A 26093-nucleotide genomic window follows, 5' to 3' on the forward strand; every position below is an offset into this window, starting at 1 on the left:
CGAGGTCTTATGGCGTGTTTTAGCTTTAAGTTTGGTAATATAGTTGAATTGTAAGTATTTACAGTTCTCACCTTCACCTTTACCTTCCCACATAAGTTAACATGCTGCGAGCTCACAATCTTAATCTGGACAATCTGGATTTATTTTACAAATTAATGTATTTTTATAAATTAATTACAAAATAACATATTTTGAAAAAATAATAGATTTCATGGTTGAGATTGATAGATCTGTTTTACAATATATTTATTTTATTATTATTTTTTTAAAATAAATTGATTTATTTTTGACAAATAAATGTTTATACTTGATTTACTTGACAAATTAGATTTTATTTGACAATATAATGGATTTATTTGACAAATTAATATATTTTTAAAATGTATGGACTTGTTCTACAATTTAGTGTTTTTTTTTGGTTATGGGTTTCATGACAACTTCATGTATTTTACAAATTTATTTATTTGACAAATTAATGGATTTATTTTACACGTATCTTTGAACAGGAGCTAAAAATTTAAAGTTCGACCTGAGTGTGACACTAGAGAGAAGATCATTAAACTAATGGAGGAATTAGGGAAATCTTATATTTATCTGTTTTTTAATGAATATTATTTTATTTGCTGTTCTGTCTGTCTGTTGTGTTTTAGGTCCAGAAAGAACAACACAGAAGCGTCAGTCCTCTGCAGGTCAGATAAAACCAATGATCACAGCACAAAATTCATTATCTCTGTGAATTAAAGTTCCTGGAGATTTTGCTGCAATTATTATTATATATTGACGCTAACTTGCAGGTCGATGCTCTCAGGCGTTGGACAAAGTCACAGCGTTCAGACAGGAAGTGAAGAGCCTCATCGCTCTCTCTAAATCCTCCCACTTCCCTCTGGGATACGGATTCCTATTGGCTGAAGGTCTGCGTCTGACCCCGGAGGAGCTCCAGATCAGCCAATCAGAGGAGGAGCTACAGATCTCTGATCGGCTGCTGAGCCGCTCCAAAGCTGCTCTGCGATTGGCGGCTTTCTCTAGTGAGTCAAGAGTGGGAATCAAGATGAATTACCCCATGCAGTAAAAAATAGTTTTTTAATTTTGTTCTTATGTCCATATGGTGTTTTTCAAATGTTAAAAGTCATGTGATTATAAAATATAGTCAGCGTCAGGACCGAGCTTTCCCCTTTAGAGCGGCAGTGTACCACCAATTGTCTTAAAAATTAAAGAAAACTAATTCAGACAGTTTGTTGTGTCACAAACCCAAAAAACTGATCCTGTCATCTCTCGGAGCAGGACTTTCCGTATCACTAGCATAACAAGGAAAAACAAGAAGTATCGGAGAAGAAGCAAATTTTAAAATAGTTTTAAATAGTGAAAATGTTTAAGAAAAGTCAGCTCACATGTGTATGAAGCCCTAAGCGGCCATATATTAATACTGTTTTTTCCTCTGTTTTCCCAAAGATAACAGGTTAGTTTAACTGAGACTTTAAGGTAACATAACTGTGTTTTCCCGAGATAACAGTAATTAAGACATTAATTAAGACATTTATTTGAGATCGCAAGATATCAAAAAAAACATGAGAGTTGACTATTCAGCGATAGAATTTATTTGAAACATCATACAGTGTCAGCAATGTCAGAGGAGCAGGAAAATATCGACCGCTGCATCACACAGGGAGGCGACGAGGAGGCTGTTTGTGTCCAGTTTTGACAAATTGAGAGAGAGCAGCAGACCGATACACAGCGCGAGATCCCGAGCCGTCAAGTTACCTCGACAGACAGCTGTTGTAACTTTAACATTTGTGTGGTCACATTCATTCATTTGTTTAAAAATAGTTTAGAATAGAAAAGCACAAAACAAATCTCAAAATAATTATGTCGTTATTTCAGCAAAACACAGCTGTGTTACCTTAAGATGGTGAGAGAGTGATCCCTTTTCTCGGGAACACAAAGAAGAAAATGTGTGAATGTATGACCGCTTCGGGCTTACATACATGTGGGAGGTTACTCGATTATTTTACGTTGAAGGAAAACTAACATCCAAATGAGAACTGCTCATTCGCTCTTGTTCCTCCCTCGTATTTCATCTCTTGTGGGGTCTGAGGTGTTTTCGAGTGTCGCCGGTTCTCTGATGTCACTCTGACAGCGATGTTGTTGTTTTTCAGCTGTCCAGATGTTCCTGCCTCCTCAGCGTCGTTCTTACCAGCCGTTCACTCCACAGTGTGACGCTGACGGAAACTGGCTGCACACACAGTGTTACCACAGCACAGGTCTCACACACACACACACATACACAAACACGAACAAACAGGTAAAATGCACATGCAGAAGACGTAATATTTGGTATTTCTTACAGTGCTCAATAATGACTCTGTGTGTGTGTGTGTGTGTGTGTGTTCAGGTCAGTGTTGGTGTGTCGATGAAGATGGAGAGTACATCCCTGACTCTCTGACCAGCCGCTCACTTCAGCTGCCAAAATGTGAGATAACACACACAGACATTACACGTGTGTATTCTTCCAACACTGATGTGTCGAAAAAACACCTCCTGCTCCACAGAGCCGGACCGCCTGTTCCTGGATCAGATCAAACTTTGTCCGTGTTCTGAAACACAAACATCTGTGTGATTTAAAAGAAAACTCTTCATCTGAGCTCCACTGTTGCACTGTGCGACGCGTTCCTTTGTCACCACGAACACACTTGAGTTTGTTTTGACTCAATCTCACACACACACACACACACACACACCAATCCCACACCAATCCCACACACACACCGTCCTGGTGACACAAATACTCCCTGGAGCACCAAATGTGGATTAATCTGCCACTGAAATAGTCCACAACAAAGTCAATTTTTCTTTTTTCCTTCGTCATCCTGACATTTTTTTTTTGTGTGTGTGTGTGTGTGTGTGTGTGCGCGCGCGCGCCGTTCAGGTCTGACTCGCTGTCAGAGAGCTCAGGCTCACTCTCTGCTCTCTGGTTGGCTGAAAGGATCTGACCACACCACAGCCTCACCTTATGACCCAAAGTGTGACGAGGTAGGAACACACACACACACACACACACACACACACACCATACACGCTCTTTGTCTTACTGTTCAATTTCATTATTTTTAAGTAGGATTACGTCTGTGTGAATATATTACAATTTAAAGTTATGTCATAGCATCAATTTTTTAAGTTTTTAATGATTTTTTTAAATTTTACTTTATCTGGTGTTTATTTTTAATTCTACTGATTTTTAATTAATGATTTTTAACATTTTATCTTTTTGTTGTTGTGATTTTAAGTTGTGCTGAATTTTATTTTAATCTTTTTTTTTGTTGTTTTATTTTTATTTTACAGTAGCTTGTGTTTCCCAGTGTTTGAGTGAAAGGTGCTATATGAATTAATAAAGTTGGAAGTGTATAAAGCACATTGAAATTACCTGTGTAATAATTGTGCAATAAAAATTGCGTGCGCGTTGTGTGTGTTTCAGGACGGTAGCTTCTCTGTGCTGCAGACAGGAGGCGCTGCAGGCTGGTGTGTGAATCCAGTGAGCGGGGAGACCATACAGGTGGCCAAACCGAGCTCTGAGGGACAACTGACATGTATGCAAACACACACACAGACACACACACACACACACACACACACACACACACAGAGGTGTCAGTGATGTGCTCACTGTCACACTTCAGTTTGTAAACTGGTAAACTGTGTGTGTGGTGCATTCAGGTCCCAGTTGGTGCGAGCTGCAGGGATCCCAGTGTCGCCCTGACGGCTCCTTCATCCCACTGCAGTGTGATGTCACTTCCTGTTGGTGTGTCGCTGAGGACGGGCAGGAAGTGGGCGGCACCCGAACACCTCGAGAGACAGGACAGACGATGTCATGTGACCGTGAGTGCAGCCGCCACTTAATATCAGGTTTATTTTGAAATCTGGCCTCTGCTCAGAGAATGTTTAAAAACTTTACTGACAGTTTGTGCGTAGACAGACGTTTTAGGTTTTCTCGTTCACTTCGATGTCAGAGGAGCCTCAGCTCAGAGGAGGCCGCTGATTGGTTTTCCTTCTCCTCTCCAGGTCCTCTCTGTCCCAACTCCGACGTTACCCATGGTGCACTGGTGTGTCGCCCTGCGGCTGATGGTCGGCAGAGCTGTGACCTCGTCTGTCACCGTGGTTACTACAACTCACTTCCTGTCAGCAGCTTCCTTTGCGGGACTGAGAGTCGGCGATGGGACGGAGACAACAAACCGCTGAGTGGAGCCTGTCAGAGTAAGAGCTGTTTAAAGGACTATACCGCTGTTTTTAAAGTTCAGCTACATTCACACTGATCACTTTATAATAGTAGTATGTTCACAGTGTTTTTACACCAACTCTCACTGTGTGTCTTCTGGTGTGTGTGTGTGTGTGTGTGTGTGTGTGTGTGTGTTTAGTCTCTCAGCCTCTACAGTCGGTGTCGTCCTCTCAGCTGTGGTCGTTGTCGTCGTCCTGCTCTCAGATCAGCAGTTTACGGTCTCTGTTGTTCAACACGATGACCAGCAGCGGGCTCTGCTCTGCACAGGTGAACCGAACTGTACTACAGCTTCCTCTGCAACCTGATACTGAGGCCTGCTGTACTACTCTGTGTTTATACACTGTCTTTAAGTATATATACACCAAGGTGAAGGAGTATTTACTAAACTCTGGGAGCACAATTCCACCAGGAAAAGTAGAAAATGTGAAGTTTTGCATCATAGAAATAAAATCATAACAAGTCAAATTTCAGATGCTGAACTCTAAATCTGAACTCTTATGTATTTATTTTCTTTTATCCGTAGAAACTGGCTTCTCTAATGTGACAAATGAAAATTATTATCATTAATGGCAATTTTTAAGTGATGTTTTCATAGAATATATTTATGGTTATAGATGCTATACAACAACCTACATGCTTTAACGATGAATGAACAAACGTAGAAAGCACTCAGAGGCTGCTTTTTGTGTCCAGTGGCAAGAATTTAACGCCAGCATTTAAGAGTTGATGTTAAAATAAATCAAATGTTTTCAGAAGAAACATAAACAAACTTGTGTGTTTGTGTTGTTGTGTGTGTGTAGCTTCCCATGTCCGGTGGATCGGTGTCGGTGTGTGACGACTCGTCTGTGCAGCTGCAGTGTGACGGCGATAACACAATAAAAATGACTGTCAAATGGACCGCCAACCTGTCTGACCTCCCGACCTCTGACCTCCCCGACCTCCATGACATCGGTGAACAGAGACAAGCAGCAGTTTGACCTGTCACACTATCACTGTGGGAGAAACTGTCCCCCAAACTCCAACAAAAAACTGTGATTTAAATTTAATCCTATCCAAACTATAACAGACAGTAATTCAGGTAAATTCTCTGCAGGTAAATAAAGGCGGCATCCTCTAACGGCTCACCAGATACATTTTAGGGAGAACATTTTCTGTTCTTCATCTGCAGACAGTTTACTCCTACACACCTGTCCACAAGTTTTTGAATGTGTGTATGAGCCTCCACATTCAAAAACTAAAATTATTCATTTTATGTTATAATTATTTTTAAGTTGTTGACATGTTTTTTTGTGTGTTTTGTTTTTTTAATCTCAGGCCTGTTTCTGAATGAGTCCAGACTTCTGGAGGGCGTTCAGAGCCTTCTGGGTAATATCCGATCCATGCTTACATCAGAACCCAAACTGGTTTCCACGACAACAACAAGCTTCGGCTGTTCCCGTGGTTACCACCTGGACGGTGACAGTGAAGGCTGCGGTGAGTCGACTAATGCCGTTAATTCGTTGCAGCTGATGGTGACATCTGATCAGTGTGAACAGTGGTTTAGTTTCTCTCCGTCTCTGTTTTCAGTCGTTTGTCCTGCGGGGAGTTTCTCCAGGGACGGGGCGTGTCTTCTGTGTCCTCAGGGAACCTATCAAGATGAAGAGGGGCGGGACTTCTGCAACAGGTGTTCCAGAGGCTCTTCACCCGCTGGAGCATCATCTGTCAATCAGTGTGAGTCTTCAGCACGAGCATGAATCTGACTGAATGTAGTGAACTGCAGGTGTTGAGTGTGTGTTTACGTGTGTGTGTGTCAGGTGTGACAGAGTGTCAGAGGCGGGGCCTGCGGTGTTCAGAGCGAGGTGACTTCCTCCCAGCGCAGCCTGACTTCCTGTCCGGCAGGTGGCGGTGTGTCAACAGTGAGGGGGCGGAGCTTGAGTGGACCAGCAGTGAAAAGCCTCTGACTGACGTCGAGTGCTCAGGTGAAGTCTCAGCAGCCAATCAGAGAGCAGTTTATCTGTGTTCACTGTGACGCATCATGTAACGTGTGTATGTGTGTATGTGTGTGTGTGTGTGTGTGTGTGTGTGTGTGTGTGTGTGTGTTTTGCAGTTCTCAGTAAGTTTCAGGCTGTTTCTGGATCAGACCTGATTCTCGGAGCTGAAGACACTGAAGTCCTGCAAACAATGACCTCTGACCTCACATCCTGTGTCCAAGGTGGCGAACACACATGCAAAATATTTTTCTGTTCTGTTGTTCTGTTTTTTTGTGAGTGTGTGTGTGTGTGTGTGTGTGTGTGTGTGTGTTGACTGTGTGTCGTCTCTCTCTCTCTCAGCGTGTGCAGTGGAGCCGTCCTGCCACCATGTGGCGCTGTTCAACAAACAGACTCAGTGTGAACTGTACAGCACGCACACACAGAACACACACTGCAACACGTCCCAGCAGGTACACACACACACACACACACACACACACACACACACACACAAAAAAAAAAGCTTTTGCACTAAATTAACTTACAACTTAAATTGAAGGAGAGAAGTCAACTGCCACTCCCAGGGTGCATTTCACCAACAAACATCCAATCACAGAGCTGAAAGTAAACATTACAGTTTTTAGAAACCTGATTAAAACAAACGGATGTATAATTAGTTCACTGGCTGATTCTGGATCAGTTCTTCATCATAGCAACAGCAGCTGAGCTCATGGTTAATGTAGTTTTTAGAGCAGTCCACCAAACTGACTGAAAGAAACTCTGATTTCTCAGAAACAAATAATTAGTAGTAATATTAGATTTATTTACACGTTACGTTAAATCAAACTTATGGTCAGACCTATAGACTGCGTATGAAGATGGACGACATGACAGCTCCCCAAAAGTCAAGCCAAAACGTCTTGATCGCCTTCCAGTGGCTCATAAACCCCGCCCCCTCCATGTTATCTTATAATATAATATAATATAATTAAGTTTTCCCAAAACACTTTTTATAGCATTAAATAACTAATTTAATGCTATAAAAAGTGGATTTTCACCATGATTGACAGGTTTAATTGATGGTTGTATTGGTGGGAATTTGTTACCATGGAGATCGCTCTTGCTCTAAATGACGTCACCAGCGTAAAATTGCAGCGGCTGTGTCTGGGATATTTTGGCTTCATTTATATAAAGTGGATACGTGTCTTTATTTACAGTCTGTGTTCAGACCAGATACTGTACATGTAGTCCGACTGTGTTTCCATGTCGAGGAACACTGAAATTATCACAGAGATTTAAAACATTTAATGAACCAGCATCTTCTTATGCTTCATTACTTTATACGATAAATATTAAAATAATAACAATAATTTAGAAGTCATTTTTTAGATGTGGTTTTAGCTGCGTGATTCAGTCCCATTTTAATGCTGTATTTGTAATTAACTTTATTTACCACAAGTGGTCTTTTATAGTTGTAGAGGTAAATGTTGATTTTTATTTGATTCCTTCAGACCAGTGGATTTCTGGGTAATCCTCAGGCAGAGCTCTTTGATTGGCTGAGCTGCTCTCTGAGAGTGAGTGGCGGGGCTTCAGATCTACTCGTTATCCGGAAGAAAGGTACTATAACCATGGCAACCACATAACTGATAAAATAAAGCACAAAGACAAATGTTACTGTAAATGTTCAGTCAGATAGTCTGACAGGTGTGTGTGTGTGTGTGTGTGTGTGTGTGTGTGTGCATGTGTGTGTATGCGCGCTTCAGGTGTGGAGTTTTCCTCTCGGCAGCAGCAGCAGAGTTTTCAGAGGATGAGGATGATGAAGGCCGTCTCAGGTGTGTTCAGGACTCAGGTGTTCTCCTCCGGACAGACGTCTCTGTCTGACGCTCATCGTTTCTGTCAGGACGCCTGCAGCCGCGACGCCTGCTGCGACGGATTCATCCTCAACCAGAACGTCCTGAACGGAGGTACGTTACCATGGAAACGCCTGAGTGAGTCAGTAGGTGAATAAAGTGACTCTACGTGACTAGTGTCCAATGACTTGGACACTAGTCACTCAGCGAGTGAATAAATTAATGGATTGACAAATTTAAAAAATGAATTTATTTGTTCACTTTAAGCGAATGAATGAATTAATGAGTAAACCAATAAAAGAATGAATAGACACCATAAATAATAAGTAAAGTTTTGGGTGCAGGAAGACACGCATAACTGAGGAAATGAATATGAATTAATTCATTTGTTATTGAATTCATCAAGTATATAAAGGAAGTGAATGAATTAATGAATGTGTGAACAAACGGAGCGTGTGAATAAATAAATCACATCAATAGATATAAAATGTGTGGATTAAATGAATAGTATAAAGAGTGAGTGAGTGTGTAAATTAATGAATATCAAGTGAGTACATGAAGGATTAAAGTAAAGAGTTGCATGTGAATCGATGAATGAATGAGTTAGTGAACGTATGAAAGAGTCACTGAATAAGAGCATAAAGGAAATGATGAATGAATGAATGTCTGCGTCTCTCCTCTGCCCCGCCCCCCTCAGGCTCCCTGCTCTGTGGTTGGCTGAGAGGTCCGTCAGTGTTGATGTGCGAGGACCAGGACTGGGACGTGATTGGACAGGGAAAAGCCAGTCGCATCTGTGGGGCGGGGCTAACCTACAACGAGCAGCAGAGGAGCTTCGTGTTTGACTTCGGAGGACAAAAGTTCAAAATCAGTAAGAAAATAACTAAAATATGTCGAGATTGCGACAGTTGGCGAGAAACTAAATTCTGTTTCCTGTTTGTGCTTTTTGTAATCCAGCTGATTCGTCTCTGCCGGCCGACAGCAAGAACAAGAAGGACTACCAGGCGTCCGTCATCAGCTTCCAGGCCGTCTACCTGAACACTGGTACCAAGAAACATTTTATACCTTAATTGCGATGCTGCAGCTCAGCTGCTCAGCTGCATGACATGAGCACGATAACTAAGGCGACCACAGTCCCGAAATGCGCCTGTAGTATTTCCGTAGCCCTGAAATTAAATAATCCAGTCATTGCAATTTCTAAATACTTAGTTACTAAATTTGATTGAATTATATTCATGCACTTTTTAAATGTTCTTCACATACATTTTTTTTTTTTCTGTGGACTGTTAAAGGTAGATGTTTTTCTCTGGACCACCACAAATCTTCTCTTACCTACGAGAGGAGAGAAAATGAGAAAACGTTGGTGAATTCCAGTAAACAATTGATACTAACAATTTCAGATGCTGAGTCAGCGGGTTCTGGTTCTGGTCCTTCCTCCTGTGCAGCAGCAGATCCTGGTCCTCCTCTGGACGGTTCGTATCCCCTCTGAACTCACAGCTGCTCCTCCACGTCTGCAGTTTGTTTATTGAACTGATTTATTTTTGTTTTGTGAAGAGTCACGTCTGCTGAGATGTTTAAGTCTGACTGAATGTATAGTAGAACAAAACATGATGATGAGTAGGCTCATCTTTAATAGTTTTTTTTTAAAGCATGAACAAGTCAAGAACTGTCAGAGTTTCTGGTCCAATTTTGTAGAAACTGAATCTCTTTGGGTTTTGGACAGTCTGAAGACGTCACCTAGAGCATTAGAAAATGTAGATTTTTACCTTCTTATGTTCAGTAAACTGAACTATTAAGCATATATATAATACTATTATAATGACCAAAAATCCTAAAATCTTCTGGTTACAGCTTCCCAGATGAATGTCATGATATTAAATGTTGTTTTGGACTTCTGGTTGAATAGAGTCCCTCCAGGATTTCGGGATGTTGAGTTTGCAAGAAATAATGCAAATTCAGCCAATTCATAACAATTTTTTGTCCAATCACTGCAGATTAAACTATTTAAAATGGGTAAAATCTCGTTTCATTGCATCGGCATTCAGTAGATGCAAGTAGCAAGAGAAGTAACTCAAAGTTGTATTTAAGTATAGTACTCGAGTAAATGTACTGAGTTACATCCTGCCACTTTTTCCAGCTCTGTTTGCGTTGTTGAGATGTTGATTGTGTGTATTTGTGTGTCCAGTGTCCGTGCAGCAGAGGTTTGAGTCTCTGTCAGAGGACGACGTCCTCGTGGATCCTCAGAGAAAACTCCCCACACTCTCTTTCTGGCTCAACAAGAAGAACTACAACTCCCAGCAAGCACTGCTCTGGTGTCTCACACGTACGTCACGCAGTCTGAGAAATGATGAGATTTTGCTTTCCACTAGCCTCTGAGAGTTTTCTTAACCCTTCTGGCCCACTTTCATATTACACACACTCGTATCGCTCTGCGCACAAAATGCACTTTTCCAAAATCAAGTTTTAAAATAAAATTATTTTGTACTTTCATTTAGTTTGCTTTTCCTAAATATCAAATATTCATTAATTTTTAGAATTAAACCCCTTAAATTCTAGGTTTTTGTCATGATTCCACTATGTTTTTAGATGTAAAAACAAAATTTAGTAACAAAATTATCTTTAAAACACTACATGCAAAGTAGATTTTTCTTTTTTGCTGCTGACAGTCTGGGATATGTCAGTGATCAGCAGCTACATTGACTGTGACAGGCCACCTAGTGGAAATCGCATGTATTTCCTCCATATGCCAAATATGGTCAAAATGACAAGTCCTGTTTTTCTGCTCTGATGGCTGTGGGATCAAAAATGTCAGTTTGAATGGGTTTCAATGGAGCATTTTTGGACCTGAACAGTCTGAATGTAACTATTTAGTTTCCACAGTGTATTTTAGACTTATTGTAGGAGCTGAGCTGGAGATGAAAAGCACGTAAAATGTGCCGAAATGTCCTTAAGGGTTAAAGAAGTGATAAAACTAAATATTATGATGACTATATTTATGTTTCAGGCTGTGATGAGGAGCAGCAGTGCTCTATCGCTGATGTCAGAGACGCCGACTCAGCAGGTTTCCTCAGCTGCTCGTTGTATTCGGACACCAGAGTTTGTGGCGCATACGACAAACCTCTGAGACGACCCTGCCGCCCCGTGCTGGACAGAACGCCCAGCAACGCTTACAGCAAGAAGGGTAAACAACAAACAACAACTGTCAGCTGATGTTTCAGGCCAGTTTATCTTTTTAAACCAGGAAGTGAGAGAGCCAAGGAGAGATCGAACGCTGAGCCAAGGTGGACTCTGGTCTGGGTCTTTAGTCGGGGACTCGAAAACTGTGTGAGAGTGGAAATCAGGGCTAAGTTGTGTAGTGTGAACAGGAAGCTATGACAGGAAGATAATACAGTTTTAACATCTCACTATGTGTTTGTGTTTCAGTGGATCTGTCCGGACCGGTGAAGAGTTTCTATGAGAGAGTTTCCTTCCAGAAGATGGTTTCTTACTCTGTTCGCAGCCGAGTCAGTCTGGGAGAAAACACGCCACTGTCCGAGGGGTAAAACACACACACACACGCTAAAAAAACACACATTCAGAAGTATTTGAGTGATACCTACACATTTTGTTGGTGATATTTGTTTTCATACAAGTTAAACGATAAAACTTAATAATGGGTTGAACGAGATGAAAAGAGATGAAAAGAGAATAAAGTCAGAATTTTACAAGAAAATTTTTATTCTGCATTTGTACAGCACTTTAACTATTTATCTCTTATTCACACACACACACACACACACACACACACACACACACAGATTCAAAGTTACAACCTCAGTGTCAGAGCTATGTCCTAAACACTATTAAATATGATTGAAAAGTGGCAGAAATAAAAAAAAACATTACAGTTTTTAAGGACAGATAAAGACATATCAGTTCCTTAAATGTGGATGTGTGTGATCAGGTTCAGGACGTGTGAGCGGCGCTGTGATGAGGATCCTTGTTGCCGCGGCATCGGCTTCGTCCGAGACACCAATAAACCAGGTAACCATGGTAACCAGCGGTTTAAACATTCGGAGTAACTTTGCCGGAGTAGAAGTTCATTAATGATGAAACAAGTTAAGTACAAATACAGATAATTTAGAAATATGTCAAACTGTTTTAAAGATCCGTGTGTGCAGGATTTAGTGCAGTATACTGGCAGAAATGGAATATAATATAAAAAGTCTGTTTTCTTTAGTGTAAAATCACCTGAAAATAAGAAACGTGTTTTCGTAACGTTAGACTGAGCTGTGTCACTGTGTTGCACCTCCATGTTTCCACAGTAGCCCAGAACAGACAAACCACACAGTGACTCTGGAGAGGGTATCTGCATCTGCCGCTGTAAAGAGCAGCCCCTCAACAAGAACAAGCAGTTTTTAAATTTGAAACTGCTTTATACAGAGTTTTCTCCATTTTTAATCGCCTGCTCCTTTTTCTTTTAGGAAGAGACCTCCTTAACAATGAACACAGTATCAGCTTTTATAATTTAAGTGTTATAATGAGCTAAGAACACAACAAACTAAATTAAACTGCTTATTTTTGTTATTCAAGAAAACTGAAAATCTTATATATAGCCTTAGTTTTTAAGTTTTTAAAATCTTATATGTCATTATTGTGGAATACTGGAGACAACAGTTTTTTAAAGAATCATAATTAAAACAGATGGAAAATGATTTAATGCTTTTTATATAAATATGACAAATAATACAACAACAGAATACATTTATTTTACTGTAATTGTCTATTTTTAGCATAAAAAAAACATTTGGGGTTAAATACTGATGCTGAATGTTAAAAACAAATAGAGGAACGAAAGGCGTAAACAAAAATCTGAATTGATCAACTTGTTGAGTTTAGTATTTTTCATGAGATTCGGTTGTTAATGTGCGTCTGCGTGTGTGTTTTGCAGGTGGCTCAGACGTGGTGTGTCTGTCTCTGATCAGTCTCGGGATTCAGACCTGCGGTGAGGATGAAAAGACAACCTGGAGGACTCAGGACTGTAAACCGTCTGTCGTAAAGACGACACCGGACCCCTTCGGCTGGTACCAGAAACCTGGTACTGAAAACACACACACGTGTATAAATACACACAGACGCACCGTAAGAGCGTAATCTGACATCATGTTTGCGTTTTCAGTGAATCAGTGGAGTTCCTCTCCGGCTCTCTGTCCTCCTTTCAACCTGCCACCCACCAAAAACACTGGTAAGACTGAAAAACTACTCTTACAATTACCACTGCTACTGTTTCTACTATTACTTCAACTATTGCAACTCATGCTTTGTTCAGAGTAAGTAATATTTTTGAGTTCAGACAATCACTTTGTCCAGTTAGGCAATTAGGGAGTCATAAAATCTTGCTGACAGACATGGCTGATTATATGTTGTAACAGCAGGTAACATTAATTTCACTTTACATGTGATCAAAAATTGATATTTAATACATAAATTAATAAAAAAGTTTCTTACCATTGACCAAACATTGACTTTTACCCACCGCGTTTATGCATTTATGACGTCAAGTCGACATCTCAGAGTTTCTGAGTTTTTTCTCCAACATGAGGGCTGTGAATGTTCCCAGCGAGAAAGTCGTTATTCCGATTATTCCGACGTCACATGAACGCAGTATAAGACAAACACTACTTATACTTCTACTACTGATGGTGTTTATACTCCTTTAACTACTTAAAGTCCTGCTATTGTTCTTCTTTTGGTTTTTTTTTGCTTTTACTATATTTGTGAAACTATTACTGTCACTTCAGTGACCACTAGTACTGTTACTACAACTACTACTACCAAACTTGTACAAGTACTGTGACTGTGTTTACCATCATTACTACTACAGCTGCAACTAGTACTGCTACAAGTACTACTGCTGCTGCCACTACTTAGTATTAATACTTGGTTCTTTGTGTCTCAGTGTCTCTCGATCAGTGGCGTCTCCTCTCCGACTCATCAGTCCTCGTCGACCCGTCCGTCTCTACATATGATGTCATCCACGTGAGCCGTGACATCGCCACCGACTCTGATAAGACCAGGGACTGGTGTCTCCATGGTAACCACTGTTATTCATAAATACTAGTTTTTTGATGCACTTTACATCGCTCAGGTTACATCATCAGTATTTCCTGTTTCAGCCTGTCAGGAGGCGGAGTCTTGCATCGCCGTGTCACTCAGTGAGGCGGGATCCGCCACTCGCTGCATCCTCTACCCAGACACCTCAGCCTGTGGGTTAAGCCCCGCCCCCAGCTCGTCCAGCCCTGCCTCCTCCTGCAGGTTGGTCATCAGAGAGCCCGCCCCCCAGGTGTACCTGAAAACAGGTGAGTCAGCCAAAAACTGAAAATGATTAACAGCACAGAAGTTTGACAGAAGCTGAAGTCAGAGTCCTGCAGTCAGGAGAGGTTGGCCTATTATCAGCACAATGTGCCTAAATTTACCTGAAGTTTGTTTCAGATGGAGCTTTTCATTTTCATATAATGCTGGAAAGTTTAATAAATAATAATAAATCACGTTTATTACAGTGTAACGCACCATGGTCACATGACACTGTGTCAGTGAACTATGAGAGCAAAAAACAAACCACAAAAAAAAGCAAATCGTTCATTAATCGTAATCAAAGTAAAATGTTCAGTTAATGGTGATATTGACTTTAGGTTTGAGGCTCGGACCTTTGCTGGGAGGAAATTTTAGTAACTGGACCTCTGTGAGTTTTAGTAGAATAGGTCCTCCAGCTGGTGATGCTGCTCTACAGTATATTTGTCATGTTCAATGTCTGACAGAAAATAAATATTTAAACCAACATTAACCTGATGATATCTTCATATCTCACTGAGGAGTCAAAGGAACCTTTAGGCTCCACAGAAACACTGATTTGATGTATATCGTGATATATATCGATATCGACTGATATGAAAACAATTATCACGATAAGACTTAATTCCATATCACCCAGCCCTGTCAGAGGTTGGCGGTTTGATTCCTCACCTGTGTTTTGCTTTTGTTTTTCCTCTTCAGAGCGGTTGCCGTTGTCTACATCCGTTACTATCCCGGGTCACGGGACCCTGCAAGGCGTTGCCATGGAAACGGCCATAGGCTCAGACAGGAAGACTGTTGTTCAGTTCCTGGGCGTCCCCTACGCCCGTCCACCAATAGTATCGCTCCGCTTTGAACCAGCTCAGCCTGCTGATTGGACGGGAACCTGGGACGCCACCAAACCACGGTAACCACCCTTGTGTCATCTTACCTGTCTGTGTCATCTTACCTGTCTGTGTCATGATCTACCTGTCTGTGTCATCTTACCTGTCTGTGTCATCTTACCTGTCTGTGTCATGATCCACCTGTCTGTGTCATGATCTACCTGTCTGTGTCATCTTACCTGTCTGTGTCATCTTACCTGTCTGTGTCATGATTACCTGTCTGTGTCATCTTACCTGTCTGTGTCATGATCTACCTGTCTGTGTCATCTTCCACCTGTCTGTATCATGATCTACCTGTCTGTGTCATCTTACCTGTCTGTGTCATCTACCTGTCTGTGTCATGATCCACCTGTCTGTGTCACCTGTCTGTGTCATCCACGTCTGTGTCTGTGTCATGATCTACCTGTCTGTGTCATCTTACCTGTCTGTGTCATGATCTACCTGTCTGTGTCATGATCTACCTGTCTGTGTCATGATCTACCTGTCTGTGTCATCTTACCTGTCTGTGTCATCTTACCTGTCTGTGTCATGATCTACCTGTCTGTGTCATCTTACCTGTCTGTGTCATGATCTACCTGTCTGTGTCATCTTACCTGTCTGTGTCATCTTACCTGTCTGTGTCATGATCCACCTGTCTGTGTCATGATCCACCTGTCTGTGTCATGATCTACCTGTCTGTGTCATGATCTACCTGTCTGTGTCATCTTACCTGTCTGTGTCATCTTACCTGTCTGTGTCATGATCTACCTGTCAGAGGGTTAAAAATTGAAAAAAAAAAACAAATGATACTTCTTCCACTAGATGTGAAATAATGTGGTCAAAACTGAACCTGTCTGTCCGTCCCTCCGTCCTTCAGTCCCAGTTGTATCCAGCCAGGTGATGAAGAGTCTGCAGCCTCCAGTGAAGACTGCCTCTACCTCAACATCTTCAGCCCTGCAGCTCCGGTGAGTCCCTGTTACAGTCGCATCAGTAATTTTACAACCTTATTCCTAAAAAGTTGGGATGCTGTGTAAAGCATAAATAAAAACAGAATGCAGTGAAGACAAGGTAATTAATGTTCAAACTGTATAACTTCACTATTTTTTGAAATATACACTGAATTTGACTGAATCTGCACCACCTTCCAAAAAAGCTGGGATAGGAGCTTGTTTACCACATCGTGTGTTTCTTATGAATAGCTAAATTGGAATAATGTGTAATGAAAAAAAGATATGTAGAACACTTATTTTCCCCACTGTATGTCAAAAAGGATTTTATTTACAATTTACAAAGCATCCCAACTTTTTGAGAATCGGGGTTCTAATCCAATAATAAAATATGAAATGGGCCTTTCTGAATAATGTGTACTTATACTTTTGGTACTTTAAGTATATATTTTGATGCTGATTACTTTTTTGTACTTTAAATTAAAATTTTAAATGCAGGAATTTTGCTTGAGTCTGAGTATTTCTTCCACTATTTCTTCCACTTCATGCACCATAAATAATTTGAATATTCAAAAAAAAAACTTAATTTGAATAAAATGGAAATTTTAAAGGGAGTCATCGGTGACCTCAGCTGACCTGTAAACGTGTCTTTGTGTGTCAGAGGGGGCGTGTCCCAGTCCTGGTGTTCTTCTTCAACCCTTTGGCCAATCAGAGCCCAGGATTGTTGGACGGCTCCGCCCTCGCTGCAGTGGGCAACATCGTCGTGGTAACGGCCAGCTATAGGACGGCGGCGCTGGGATTCCTGAGCACAGGTACAAGTATATTCATACAGTAAATATACTGCATGTGTATGTACACACACTTTTAAAGTTACTCATCCAGTTCATCAAACTCTCTGTCTGCAGGTTTGTCTGGTCTCCGTGGTAACTACGGCCTGTCAGACCAGGAGGCGGTGCTTCGTTGGGTCAACGCCCACATCTCTCTGGTGGGCGGGGACAGCAGGAGAGTGACGGTCGGGTCGGAGCGACGTGGCGCTGACATCACCAGCCTTCATCTCATCTCCTCTTCCTCTCCTCCTCTGTTCCAGCGTATGATGCTGATGGTGAGGACTCCTCCTCCTCCTCCTCCTCCTCCTCCTCCTCCTCCTCTTCCTCTTCTTCCTCGTCCTCCACTTCTCCTTCAGTCTGTTTTTCTTTGACATTTTCAGTAGATCTGATGATTAAACCGTCAGGGACTGTTCGTCTCATTTTACTCTCTTTTCTTCTTCCTGTTGTGATAATTGTGTGTGTGTTGATGCATGTGTCCTAAATGTAGTCCAGATTGTGTATTTGAGTGTAATCAGTGAATTTGCAGCTCAGCTCCTACAATAAGTCTAAAATACACTGTGGAAACTAAATAGTTACATTCAGACTGTTCAGGTCCAAAAATGCTCCATTGAAACCCATTCAAACTGACATTTTTGATCCCACAGCCATCAGAGCAGAAAAACAGGACTTGTATTATTTCTGGGGTGTCATTCTGGGCTTTTGACTCTGAATTTGTCATTTTGACTATTTTCCACCTGATGAGGTCATTTTGACCATATTTGGCATATGGAGGAAATACATGCTATTTCCACTAGGTGACCTGTCACAGTCAATGTAGCTGCTGATCACTGACATATCCCAGACTGTAAGCAGCTACACTCACACACTGACATATCCCAGACTGTCAGCAGCTACACTCACACACTGACATATCCCAGACTGTCAGCAGCTACACTCACACACTCCCAGACTGTCAGCAGCTACACTCACACACTGACATATCCCAGACTGTCAGCAGCTACACTCACACACTGACATATCCCAGACTGTCATATATACATATATATTTTATTTACTTTAATTGGACTATTTATTTATTTCACATTTCTGTTTTAATTCTGCTTTGCTTTTTGGTGCCTCCTGCAGGGCGGCTCTGTGTTTTCTCCATCACTGGTTCAGACTCCCTCCACCTCCAGACGTCAGGCGGTCGATCTGGCCAAAGAGCTCGGCTGTGTGACCTCTGACCCCACTGACGATAACGAGATGGTCTCCTGCCTCAGAGCGACGCCTGTGCACACGCTCAACGCCGCTCAGACCAAAGTACAGTATAAAAACCACAAGGTTATCACAACGGTCTGGAGAATCCAGAGTCCTACATGTCTCACCTGTCCTGTGTGTGTGTGTGTGTATGTGTGTATGTGTGTATGTGTGTATGTGTATTGCAGCTTTTGGCGGTCAGCGGTCCGTTTCAGTCCTGGTCTCCGATCCGTCAGTCTGTCTCTCAGTCGTCCCTCCACAGAGCCGATCTGCTGCTGGGAACATCTGAGCACGACGGTCTGATCAGCCGAGCTCGCAGGATAAAGGTCAGAGGTCACACAGAACACAACTCCAAAAAAATAATTTATTGTTGAGGACAGGGGCTAAAACATAGCACCATGTTTTAATGAAGCGGTGATGTAAAATTTAAATTTGTGCTAAAACATTTTACTTGATGTGGCATTTAATATCTTTTTATATCTTTGGACCAAAAATAAAAATTTGTTTAAGTTGTTGACAGCTGAGCCGTTATGCTCGCTTTGACTCCCTGTGTACAAATGTTGCTCCCAAACAAGGTTAAACCTCTTTAGGTCGCACTGGACACAAATGAGTAAATAAAAAATGAACACAGAGTTTTAGAAAGAAGGGCTGTGCGATATGACGTATTTATCATCTAACTATAAAAAACATCTCTTGTTCCATATTATGCTATATCGTTTACATACAACACATAAAACGATACAACATTAAAAACAGATAAATGTACAATATACAAGATACAATAGTGCAAACAGGCAGTCAGAATAATAATTTATATAAATATAAATGAATAATAAAAGAGAGCACCGAAACAGACAAACATGGAAGAGATGAAAAGCGATACTGAACAATTCAGCACAAGACTCGTGACACTGACTGACCTACTCAAACGAGGGGGAGCTTGTACCTAAAAGAGGGACTACTTTTAACATTTGGACGTGAATATATAAATATACTCAATGCATCACGGCTTGTTCCACATGCAGTGTATAAAAGGACTTTATCGTGGACATCGCACATAAATTGTCTCATTTTTTAGCCACAGGTATGAGACTCGCTTTGGCGTTTCGTTCTTCCCTCTCTCTCCTACAGTTCACTGCCTCTCAGACACACACACAGAGCAGGGCTTTTGCAGAGCTCCAGACTGCAGGACCACCAGAACCACTTGGAAATCTTATCAATCCTCAAACTGCAGTCACAGTTTAACTTTCAGCCTCCGCTTTTTATTTAATTAATACTTTATTTAACTCTACTATAAGATTACTTTATTTAACAGTTTAACAGTATTTCATAAAACTTTAATATTACAGTAGTTTAAGTGAGTTTATTTATGGCAGTCACTATTTGTTACTGTTGTTCAGTTAATAATTTTGTATTTTAAAGGTTTACAGTAGTTCAGAGGAGATTTCAAAATATGGAGATATATATCGAATATCGCGATGTAGGCTTAAAAATATTGTAATATTATTTCACAGGCATATCGCCCAGCCCTAGTAGAAAATTAGAGTTGTCAGTAAGACGGTTTGTCCAAAATATTTAGTAAAATATTAACTTTACATTTGTTCTCTTAGAAAAATGCTTTAGGTTTAGTTTCCTGTGATGATCTTTTTTTGTGTTCAGGACTTTGAGGCTCTGCAGGGCCGAGCTGACGGTAAGACGGCGTTTTACGAGGCTCTGAGTCGCTCGCTGGGCGGAGCGAAAGAAAACGACCTGCTGAAGGAGGCGGCGGGCTGGTTCTACTCTCTGGATCACAGTCCCTCACCTGCCGGATACAACCTGTTCTCCAGAGCGCTCAACAACGCCACCAGGTGCCACCTCAGTTACATTATGATGATGTTCAGTGAGCTTTATCGTCCTGCGTGTTCATTACCGTGGTGTTGTGTGTTTCTCCAAAATCTTAATTAAATGTAAAAAAGAACTTTGAAACTGACGGAAAAAAAGGTCGTCGTCAAACGTCTGGTCAGATATTCAAAAACACATACAGAAAAATAAAGCGTTTGTTTGTTTGTTTGTTTGTTTGTTTGTTTGTTTGTTTGTCTGTGTTGCAGAGATCTGTTCATCATCTGTCCCACTCTGCAGATGGCTAGCCTCTGGGCTAACAGCAAAGCTAACGTTTTCCTGTACCACCAGCCTGCCACCAGTGCTCCCAGCAGGTACTGACCTTTGACTAATGAATGAATTAATGACACACTGCCTGCTGCACATGACTGCACACCGCACAGAACAACAGTGCTAACAGGCTGATGATTAACAGGTATAACGTCTACCACGTTCACGAGCTTTAGCATGCTCGCATCACACAGATTTAATCTCACGTCCACAAAAACGTTAATTAATTTCAGGTAAATACCGTTTTATAATTGTACATGATGACACGGCTAATTATTAATTCACTCCTTTCTCGTGTCAGCATAAACGTCTGCAGCTTCAGTTTGACTAATGTGTTTGTTTTTATTCATTTTTCTCTCGTCTAACTTTGAGTGTCTGTCAGAAATGGAAGTGATCGGTACTAATCAAAGGTATCGATGACTGTTCGTGTGTTCAGGGCCGATGTTTCCGTTCCCCTGGACGTTCAGTTTGTCTTTGGGACTCCTCATCATCCAACGAGCTCTCCGCGTTTCACTTCGTCTGATCGACGACTCTCTGTGGCCACGATGACCTACGTCTCCAGCTTCATCAGGACCGGGTGAGATTCACGCTCATGAGATGAAAATGAAGTGCAGTTATCCTCCACGTGCAAACGCCCAGCGTATTTGTTTGGACAGATTTTATATAGATTTGTTTCCAGACTGTTGAGTTGTTGGCACCTTGTAACTTTATGTTACTATTTCTGCACCTTGTTTTTTATTATTCAATATGTTTTATAGTTGTAATTATTTTTTATTATTGTGTTGTTCTTTTGCTGCTTACCTCATAGCTGCTGCAACACTGCAGATTTCCCCACTGTGGGACGAATAAACGATTATCTTATCTTATATCTTAACGCTCGTTTCAGCCTAATATTCGTTTCTGACACTATGACTTTTAAAAGTCTGTATTTTTTTGGCATGCTGTACTATGACTTTTTTATGGTATTTTGGGCGACATTCTATAGTGTGACTTTTTGGTTTCACTTTGGACAACCAACTATAATATGACTTTTTCACCATATTTTGGACAACATAGTACTATAGTATCACATTTTGGTTAAATTTTGGACAACAAACTATATTTTAGACGACATACAATACTATGGCTTTTGGGTCACATTTTTTCTGTCAAACTACACTATAACTACTATTAGTACTGCTCTTTGCTGTATTTTGGATGACGTAGTGTACTGTAATTTTTTCTACCATATTTTTACAGACATACTTTTCTATGACTACACTTTACTGTGATATGGCATCATTTCAAGTTAAAGGACAAAATGACTCTGGTTTTTTTTACCAGGAACCCAAACCCATCAGGTGTGTGGGCGGAGTCAGTTCTGCCCCGCTGGCGGCCGGTTCTGTCCTCTGTGTCCTCGCCCACATACCTGCAGCTGAGCCCCGCCCTCCGTCACAATCAGGGTCTGAGTCAGAGCGCTTGCTCCTTCTGGAGTCAACTGGGAACCAGACTGACCAGTCTGAGCGGTCAGTGGAGCACAGTAGAGTCTCCTCCTCCGAACTCTACTTCAACCTGCACTACAGAACTTTAGTCTCTAGTTTCTGCCTCATTTCTCCTTCCCTCGCTGCTATCCAGCTTTACCTGGTTCTATTATTGTCTACTTTAACAAGGTTATTATTCTCAGTTTTCTGCTCCATTTTAGTGCGCAGTATTCTCCACTTTACTTCCTCCTTCTTCTCTGTTTAATACATATATCGTTTGTTTCCCACTCCTTATGATTCACCAGCGCTCTTTCTGAGTTACTGAGCTTCGGTGCAATGTTTCAAAACAGTGTCAAGATGTAATAATTCACTAAAATGAAAGAGCATTTACAGTTACATGCTTCCTGTTACAATTTCAAACCAAAAGAAATTAAATCAATTAATCTATTAAAAAGGACAGAGGAGCTCATATTGAAAGAAAATTGATGGATTTTATGAATGATATCATAATATTACAAGTGGAAAAAAAGTCATAATCTAATGAGAAAAAAAATCTACAAATTCACAAGACAGTGTAAAATTACAAGAGAAACCCTTAATAGAAAATAATAAAACCAGTACATTTTTGAGAAAAAAGTTGCAAACTAAGGCTAAAACTGAAACTTTTGTTTCATCACCAAATATTATGACTCTCTCATAAAATTACAACTTAATTCTTAAAATATTTTATGCTTGAAATAGTATGACTTTAGTCTAAAAATCTTTTTTTCCAGCTTGAATGTAGCACTAATTCTCTGTTGTACAAAACATAAGCGGCCTTTAATGTGGAAGAAAATTGAAACATTTAACTGTCTCTTTCCGAAGGTGAGACGGGAGCAGAGCTTGTCCCGCCTGCGTTGACCCCTGAGCTCACAGAGTCTGCACCGTCCAGCCAATCACAGACTGAGAAAGACGCCTACAGCTGAACATCATCATCATCATCATCATCACCTTTACCCTTTTCATTTTTACGTTGAAGAAATGGAACCACTTCTGTCTTAATCAATAAAAGCATTTTAAACTCTACCTGCCGTCTCTGTGATCGAAGTATCAGCAGCAGTTCAGCGGCAGATTTTAGACGACACCATAGACGCGATTTAAAGATGGACGACACGCCCCCTCTTACAGCCGCAGTGCTTAACCCTCGTGTTGTCCTTGATTTCATTTGGGGTCGTTCTGACCCCAAATGAAATCTTTTGCCGTCAAAATATGGTTTTTTTATACACTTATGTAAACCAGGTCTGTTGGCCCTAAATTCCAAAACAAAGTGTGTGAAAAAAATGTGTGTTAATGGGAGTGGAATTGATTGACAGTTTATACGATATGCTTTAATAAGAGTCAAACAAGGGCGGGGTCAGAATGACCCCAGATGTTAGAGCCGGATTCAGCGCAGTAGTGATATCTGGTGGGGAAGTTCCCGCAGAGACACCCATCTGACCAATTTTGAGCGGCCCAATTGAATGCCAGCACACGGATTGGCTGTCAAAGCTGTCAAACATGGCGGAAAATACACTTTTGTGTAATTTAATAACTTATTAAAACCGAATCTGGATGATGAGAACTACCTCCAGTGACAGAAACCATCTTTGGGAAATATGTATTTCGCGTGTACTTTGACTTTTTAGTTTGGCTTATGTCCCATTTACGGACATTGATGGGCGGGCTTTACGACCTATGCTGCAGACAGACACCAGAGGGCGATAGAGATTGAAAAGCTACACTTCTGCAGCCTCAGGCCTCACTCCATCTGATCATGGCCTGATTATAAAGGGCCCTTGATAACGAAGCTCAGGCTTTTTGCTCCTCCCTTGGCTGTGGCTGGCGGTTGTGCTGCATAAGGTTCGTGTAGGCGCATTTAACTTTATATGTACATTTAACTATTCTCTGCCTACTTAGTTGCCTGTTTTTGTTCAACGATGCTTTTTGTGTCCAGTGGCTGAGCTGGCTGTGTGAGCTGCTACCTGTTGACCTGCTGACTCTGGTGAATCCCTTCGGGTGTAGACTGCACCATCGTTTTGAGGATTGCTGTGTCACACATGAGGTGAGTAGGTGGTCGCACCCCTGGGCACTGCTCAGTGTAGTCTGCCTCTTTTTTTGTTAATTTAAGCCGAGGCTGGACTGTATTTTGTTCAATTTGCAGCTTTAGAATTTATATTCAGGCCATTTTAGATTAATTGTCATAAAGTAATATTGTTTCAATAACAAATCTGTGTGTCCTTTAATACTAATATCCAACATAATTTGGACTTAGTAAAGGAATTTCGAGAGATGTAATTCCCCAAGGTGGCGTTGTCCGTTTTCCTTTTGATTTCTACTTTATTCTCGCCTAACCCAAATTTTAGGCGACATTTTTGACTGCATAAGATAGTATGACGTTTTCGCCAAGTTTTTGACCATATGTCAAAATTTGACATGTTGGTTTTCGACATACTATAATATGTCATTTCCAGCCTTTTATTCAATATTTCAAAAAATAGATGAAAACGACATAACTTTTAGAGACATGTCATACTATGCAAGGTAATAATTTAGCATGTTGAAAAAATGGTCGAAACGGTTGGCCGTTGTTGACTGTTGTTTGTGCTTATGGTCCAAACGGCAGTTCAGAGTATCCACCGTTTTCGGAGTCCTTAGAGGGGGTGCTGGAGAGTGCTCCTTCAGGGGACTCCCTCGTTCTGCTGGGGGACTTCAATGCTCACATGGGCAACGACAGTGAGGCCTGGAGGGGCGTGATCAGGGGGAATTACCCCCCCCCCCCCGCCAATCTGAACCCGAGTGGGGTTTTGTTATTGGACTTCTGTGCTCACCACAGATTGTCCATAACAAACACCATGTTCAAGCATAAGGGTGTCCATATGTGCACTTGGCATCAGTATGCCCTAGGCCACAGTTCGATGATTGACTTTGTAGTCGTGTCGTCGGACTTGCGATCACATGTTGGCTCCGATAGTGGGAGAGGACGCCGGTCAGACCTGGCAGACCCAAACGCATTTTGAGGGTCTGCTGGGAACGTCTGGCAGAGTCTCCATCAGAAGGAGCTTCAACTCCCACCTCCGGAAGAGCTTTGACCATGTCCCGGGGGAGGCGGGGGACATTGAGTCCATGTGGGCCATGTTCCATACCTCTGTTGCTAAGGCGGCCGATCGGTGCTGTGGCCTTAAGGTGGTCAGTGACTGTCGAGGTAGCAACATCCAAACCCCTTGGTGGACACTGGCGGTGAGGGATGCAGTCAAGCTGAAGAAGGGGTCCTATCGGGCCTTCTTGGCCTGTGGGATTCTGGAGGCAGCAGACAGGTACCGGCAGGCCAGGCGGAGTGCAGCTACATCGGTCATTAAGGTGAAAACCCGGGCGTGGGAGGAGTTCGGTGAGGCCATGGAGAATGGCTTCGAAGAGGTTCTGGACCATCATCCGGCATCTCAGGAGAGAGAGGTGGTACTCTGTCAACACTGTGTCTAGTGTTGCTACTATAAGTTACTACTATGAAGTTGTGGATTGGTGGAAGGAATACTTCGAAGACCTGGTGAGGAAGCAGGGCCTGGGAATTCGGGGGTGGGCTCTTCCATCTCTGGGGCTGAGGTTGCCAAGTCAATAAGCTCCTCCATGGCAGGGCCCCGGGGGTGGATGAGATCCGCACAGAGTTCCTTTGGGCCCTGGATGTTGTGGGGCTGTCATGGTTGACACGACTCTGCAACATTGCGTGGACATCAGGGGCAGTGCCTCTGGACTGGCAGACCAGGGTGGTGGTCCTTCTTTTTAAGAAGGAGGACCGGAGCGTGTGTTCCAACTATAGGGAGATCACACTCCTCAGCCTCCCTGGTAAGGTCTACTCAGGGGTACTGGAGAGGAGGGTCTGTCGGACAGTCAAACCTCGGATTCAGGAGGAGCAATGCGGTTTTCGTCCTGGTCGTTGAACTGTGGACCAGCTCTGGACCCTTGGCAGGATCCTTGATGGGGCATGGGAGTTTTCCCAGCCAGTCCACATGTGCTTTGTTGACTTGGAGAAGGCATTCGACCGTATCCCTGGGAATATAGGGTATCGGACCCCCTGATACGGGCCGTCCGTTTCCTGTACGACTGGTGCCAGAGCTTGGTTGAACTTATTGCCATTTATCGTCATTTTTGGGAAATGCTAAATTATGAGGTTTTTGACTTTTGTTGGCCTTTATTTCCACTTTGTACA

The 26093-nt window shown here is 41.9% G+C and overlaps 1 protein-coding gene across 1 annotated transcript in view; it reads left to right on the forward strand.

The window, feature by feature from the left end:
• tg (thyroglobulin) overlaps positions 1–22886 on the forward strand; it is a 29575-nt gene extending 6689 nt beyond the window's left edge. The window contains exons 11-49 of the mRNA XM_042489152.1: positions 651–689; positions 795–1025; positions 2154–2258; positions 2390–2467; positions 2924–3027; positions 3470–3581; positions 3709–3870; positions 4054–4245; positions 4407–4534; positions 5068–5218; positions 5582–5740; positions 5834–5977; positions 6061–6225; positions 6354–6458; positions 6577–6686; positions 7728–7833; positions 7980–8180; positions 8764–8934; positions 9021–9107; positions 9464–9535; positions 10249–10386; positions 11068–11244; positions 11487–11601; positions 12007–12086; positions 12994–13140; positions 13222–13287; positions 14002–14136; positions 14219–14401; positions 15096–15300; positions 16134–16221; positions 16865–17015; positions 17109–17305; positions 18156–18329; positions 18455–18592; positions 19926–20113; positions 20354–20458; positions 20851–20991; positions 21738–21919; positions 22739–22886. Coding sequence (XP_042345086.1) covers positions 651–689; positions 795–1025; positions 2154–2258; positions 2390–2467; positions 2924–3027; positions 3470–3581; positions 3709–3870; positions 4054–4245; positions 4407–4534; positions 5068–5218; positions 5582–5740; positions 5834–5977; positions 6061–6225; positions 6354–6458; positions 6577–6686; positions 7728–7833; positions 7980–8180; positions 8764–8934; positions 9021–9107; positions 9464–9535; positions 10249–10386; positions 11068–11244; positions 11487–11601; positions 12007–12086; positions 12994–13140; positions 13222–13287; positions 14002–14136; positions 14219–14401; positions 15096–15300; positions 16134–16221; positions 16865–17015; positions 17109–17305; positions 18156–18329; positions 18455–18592; positions 19926–20113; positions 20354–20458; positions 20851–20991; positions 21738–21919; positions 22739–22839 — 5333 coding nt within the window. The 3' untranslated portion in view covers positions 22840–22886. The remainder of the gene's footprint in view (positions 1–650; positions 690–794; positions 1026–2153; positions 2259–2389; positions 2468–2923; positions 3028–3469; positions 3582–3708; positions 3871–4053; positions 4246–4406; positions 4535–5067; positions 5219–5581; positions 5741–5833; positions 5978–6060; positions 6226–6353; positions 6459–6576; positions 6687–7727; positions 7834–7979; positions 8181–8763; positions 8935–9020; positions 9108–9463; positions 9536–10248; positions 10387–11067; positions 11245–11486; positions 11602–12006; positions 12087–12993; positions 13141–13221; positions 13288–14001; positions 14137–14218; positions 14402–15095; positions 15301–16133; positions 16222–16864; positions 17016–17108; positions 17306–18155; positions 18330–18454; positions 18593–19925; positions 20114–20353; positions 20459–20850; positions 20992–21737; positions 21920–22738) is intronic.
• Positions 22887–26093: the final 3207 nt, after the last annotated feature.

The sequence above is a fragment of the Plectropomus leopardus genome, chromosome 7 (genome assembly GCF_008729295.1).
Source record: "Plectropomus leopardus isolate mb chromosome 7, YSFRI_Pleo_2.0, whole genome shotgun sequence".
Lineage (NCBI taxonomy): Eukaryota > Metazoa > Chordata > Actinopteri > Perciformes > Serranidae > Plectropomus > Plectropomus leopardus.